General features: G+C 34.8%; 1 protein-coding gene across 1 annotated transcript; it reads left to right on the forward strand.

Moving 5' to 3' along the window:
• On the forward strand, window positions 1-1,379 carry LOC132181705 (transcription factor MYB30-like). The gene is made up of 3 exons (XM_059594942.1): window positions 1-133; window positions 523-652; window positions 875-1,379. The coding sequence occupies exons 1-3, from the start codon at window positions 1-3 to the stop codon at window positions 1,377-1,379; spliced, it is 768 nt and encodes a 255-aa protein (XP_059450925.1).
• Window positions 1,380-4,251: the final 2,872 nt, after the last annotated feature.

The raw sequence follows: 4,251 nt of genomic DNA on the forward strand, positions 1-4,251 counted from the left end.
ATGGTGAAAACTCCCTTCTATGACAAAAATGGACTCAAGAAAGGTGCATGGAGTGCAGAAGAGGATAATATATTACGAGCTTATATTCAGAAATTAGGCCATTCCAACTGGCGGAAACTTCCCAAATCTGCAGGTACTAAATTAATTAAGCTGATAAAGTCAATTCAATTAAGAAGCACTTTTGTATTGAATGATAACACCTTCTTTTTTTTTCACTGAAGAAAAAAAAAAAAAAAAATGAAGAATGAATAGGGTTCTATCATTTATGGCGTATCATATATATTTACGCCATAAATGATATTAAATCACTTATTTCCTTTCCTTTTCTTGTTCATTTTTATGTGTGATTCAACTTCATTAATCATAATTGCATATCTTTCATTTTCTTTAAGAATGTTCTTTATTTGGAAGAACCAAAAAGATGAGAAAAAAATAAATAAAATGGAATCATGTATATATGGTATAACATGCAGTAGTACAGCTTATGTTAATCGACCTCTTTATTATATATATGGATTATAGGTCTATCAAGATGTGGGAAGAGTTGCAGACTGCGATGGATGAACTATCTCAGGCCAAATGTAAAACTGGGAAACTACACTGAGGAAGAAGATCTTCTCATCACCAAATTGCATGGTGAACTTGGGAATAAGTATGGAAAACTATTTTCATTACCATAAGTTCATGAAAATAAGTTTATTTACAAAATCTGCACTTCTTTCAATGTGTTTTGGGTGTTGACTACGTTAATTTCATACTCTACTATCCAATATTTATTAGCACATGCTAAATCTTATTCATGTCATATGACATGTCTTTCTGACACTTTTTCTTTCGAAACATTCAACATATTTCAATGAAACTTTCCTTTCAGATGGTCGATGATAGCGACAAGATTGCCTGGAAGAACAGATAATGAAATAAAAAACCACTGGCACACCCACCTGAAGAACCGCACAAAGAAAATGTCTACACCAATATCTAAGGGGAAAGATCAGTCTGCCGGAAAAATTTACCGACGCCGTGAAGCCGATCAAGTTGGTATAAAGGAAGCTGAAAATGATATATGCAGTGAACCCTATTACCAAATCTTAGAGAGCTTTTCATTATCTCCTGAAACATGTCCCGTTGAATTCTCCTCCTTGTCCTGCTCTGAGAATAGACATGTGTCTATGGAAGAAGATTGTTTTGCGACATTGGAAACACTTGAACAATCGTTTGAGAATTTTTGGACTGAACCATTTTTAATGGAAGATACCTACATCCAAACAAAGTATCCAGCATCCTTGCCTGAGGGAGAATTTAGTCAATCATCATCATGCTTCAATGACGGCATAGATTTGATCCACCAAGTAATTCAAGAACTACCAGAGAATTAATGAAGATGATCAGTATAATATATGGTGACCCAGTGTGTTATATATGATGTGTACTGTATTGTCATTAAAACCGACTTATCCAAGGCGCGCATTGTGGTAAAATATTATCCCAGGTATATATATATATATATATATGGATGATATGTAGGAGATGATGGCCTATATATGTATATATGTATGGATTACTTATGCAGGCTAGCTTATCAGATTTCTATCTAGCAGGCCAGACTGCATTGCTAATGTAAAAAACCTTCAAAATTAATGCGCACAGTTGTACTTTGGATTCTTATATGCTCTCTTTTAACCGCCACTTATTTCACATTAAATATTTAATTGAAATGTGATGAATTATAGAGTCAGAGTTCGAACTTATGTCATCTACTCTGATACCATATTAAACGGCCGCTACTTACACTCAAAACCTTAAGGGTGCATTTGACATTGCGATTTTATAAACAAAAAGTGAGATTTTAAACTAAATTGCAGAAAATTAATTATTTGGGATTGCGTTAATTTGAAAACGCAGAAAATCTGTGTTTTCAAATCGCAGGTAAGGAGATCATTTTTTGAAAACGTTAAATTTTAAAGGCTAAACTGCGATTTTTAAGGTCAAATTATGATTTTACCAAATGTTTAACTATGTTTTTTTAAAACGTGATTTTTCAAATTGCACACTTGAAAATCTCACTTTTTGAAATCACAATCCCAAACAGAACCTAAGTTTATAAGAAATGATGAATTTAATCATTTAATTTAGGGATAACTTCACTTTACACTCCTGAATTACCACGCGATTCGACAAGTCCCCCCAAACTTTAAAATCTCTCAATTTGAATCATTGAACTTTCAATTGTAGTCAATTTGAACCCCTCCCTCAGATTTAGCCGTTAACTTCTAACGACAATACTTAAAAAGACCAAAATATCCTTGATTTTCATTTTTTTTACTTTATTTTTTATTTTTAATTTGAAATTAAGGGTAAATTTAGAATTTTATAAAAAAGTCAGGGGTATAAACATTATTGTCTCACTTTTAACATTTAAAATCTGACGGAGGGGTTCAAATTGACTGTAATTGAAAATTCAAGAGTTCAAATTGAAAGGTTTTGAAGTTTGGAGGGTTTGTCAAATCGTGTAGTAAATCAGGAGTCTAAAGTGAAGTTACCCCTTTAATTTATATTCTAAGATTCATCTTTGACCGGCATAAGCTTTTTCTTTTTTGGGGGGGCTTTGTTTGAGCTTATCTTTCTTATCAAATTTAACTTCATCGATCTCCCATGACTAAAGTCCTTTCTTTTCAGTACTATTGTCAAACTACGCCTTTAATTACGTGAAAATCGATCTCCAATATTCCTCCACGGTGAATAAAGCCACCATGGGCCATCTCATCTGCAGGTCATGAACGTTAACGTGGTAATTATGGTTTGCATACACATTGTGGAAGATGACAATATTGGTGCTCCTTTTTATTTATTTTAGTATTTTGAGTAATCAACGTTCGATGCAATCCAACACCAGAAGAAGAAGAGCTCGTGAGAAAGCAAACAAAAACATGTTTGACTGGAATTCAGCCAGACAACGTCGACGACAACTAATTGGAAACTAAGATTATAAAAAAAGACATTCATATATACTTTTTGACTGTCTTGCTCAATTGCCTTCCTCTTAACGCCATAGAAGCACACGAGGATCAGGAAAAGAGAATGAGAAAAGGAGTGAGAAAGAGAATGAAAACAAATTTGACTGCCTTCCTCGCAGGTTTGCACCATGCCCAGCTCACTATATGACACTGACGACCTCAATATTATTTGGGGCCAACTTCTAGAAAGAAGCTTTCTAATGTTAGCCAATGGTCGTTGGAGTCTTCAATCTCTTAGGACCAATGGTAGACAATTACTTTGTTAATTCTTCCTTTTTCTTTTTGCCTTATAAAATTCTATTTACACCACATAACTTAGCCTTGCGCAGGAAGAAATAAAAAGAAAAGCTTAAATTAGCCAGTGGAGTTGAATGGTAAGAGCATTCACACCCCACTAGCTAAGGGTTATTTTAGCCAGTTGGAATGTAATTATAATTTTGAATAAGAAATTAATCACTGACATCCAGCTAGCTACTTCAACAAAAAAAAAATGGTGAGGTGCTATAATACTCACCAAATTTGGTGAATATAGTACCCTCAATATATATATATATATATATATATATAAGGTAAATCTAAAATAAATTCCTAGGTGAATATGCCATTTACGATCAAATGGGTCCTCACGTGTAATTTCCATCCAATAAAACGAGATTTGTTAAGTCACGTCATCAAATAGGCACGTATGGTACTGACACATCATTTAACATATCAACATCCATTTTATAAAATCGATCGCAAGCGACAGGCTTCACAAGTCACACTACAAGAAATTTGGTCATTAGCAACCAAATTATTAGCGGCGACCCCAAAGTTGCCGCTAATGAGGGGTCATTAGCGGCAACTTTTAAAAGTCGCCGTTAATGAGAGGCCATTAGCGGCAACTTTATTGTTGCCGCTAATAGCGGACGCTAAATACCAAAATAGTTGATATTTAGCAGCAATACTAATAGCGGCGACCTGTGTTGCCGCTATTTACTACCCATTAGCGGCAACATTACCAAGTTGCCGCTGTTAGGCACTCAATAGCGGCAACCTGAGTTGCCGCTATTTAAACACAATTAGTGGCAACAATCCATTGCCGCTATTATGAGCGCAACAGCGGCAACTTCAAAAGTTGCCGCTATTGGAGGATCAATAGCGGCGACTTTGGTAGTTGCCGCTAATCGTCCAGACAAAAAACAAATAAAAAAAATACTTGGCCTAATAGCGGCAACATAAAGTTGCCGCTATT

The sequence above is a fragment of the Corylus avellana genome, chromosome ca5, assembly GCF_901000735.1.
Source record: "Corylus avellana chromosome ca5, CavTom2PMs-1.0".
In the NCBI taxonomy this organism is placed as follows: Eukaryota; Viridiplantae; Streptophyta; class Magnoliopsida; order Fagales; family Betulaceae; genus Corylus; species Corylus avellana.

Coding starts and splice junctions, on each gene's coding strand:
- LOC132181705 (XM_059594942.1), top strand. CDS start 1: ATGGTGAAAACTCCCTTCTATGACAAAAATGGACTCAAGAAAGGTGCA. Junction 134..522: donor GAAACTTCCCAAATCTGCAG/GTACTAAATTAA, acceptor TATGGATTATAG/GTCTATCAAGATGTGGGAAG. Junction 653..874: donor CATGGTGAACTTGGGAATAA/GTATGGAAAACT, acceptor CTTTCCTTTCAG/ATGGTCGATGATAGCGACAA.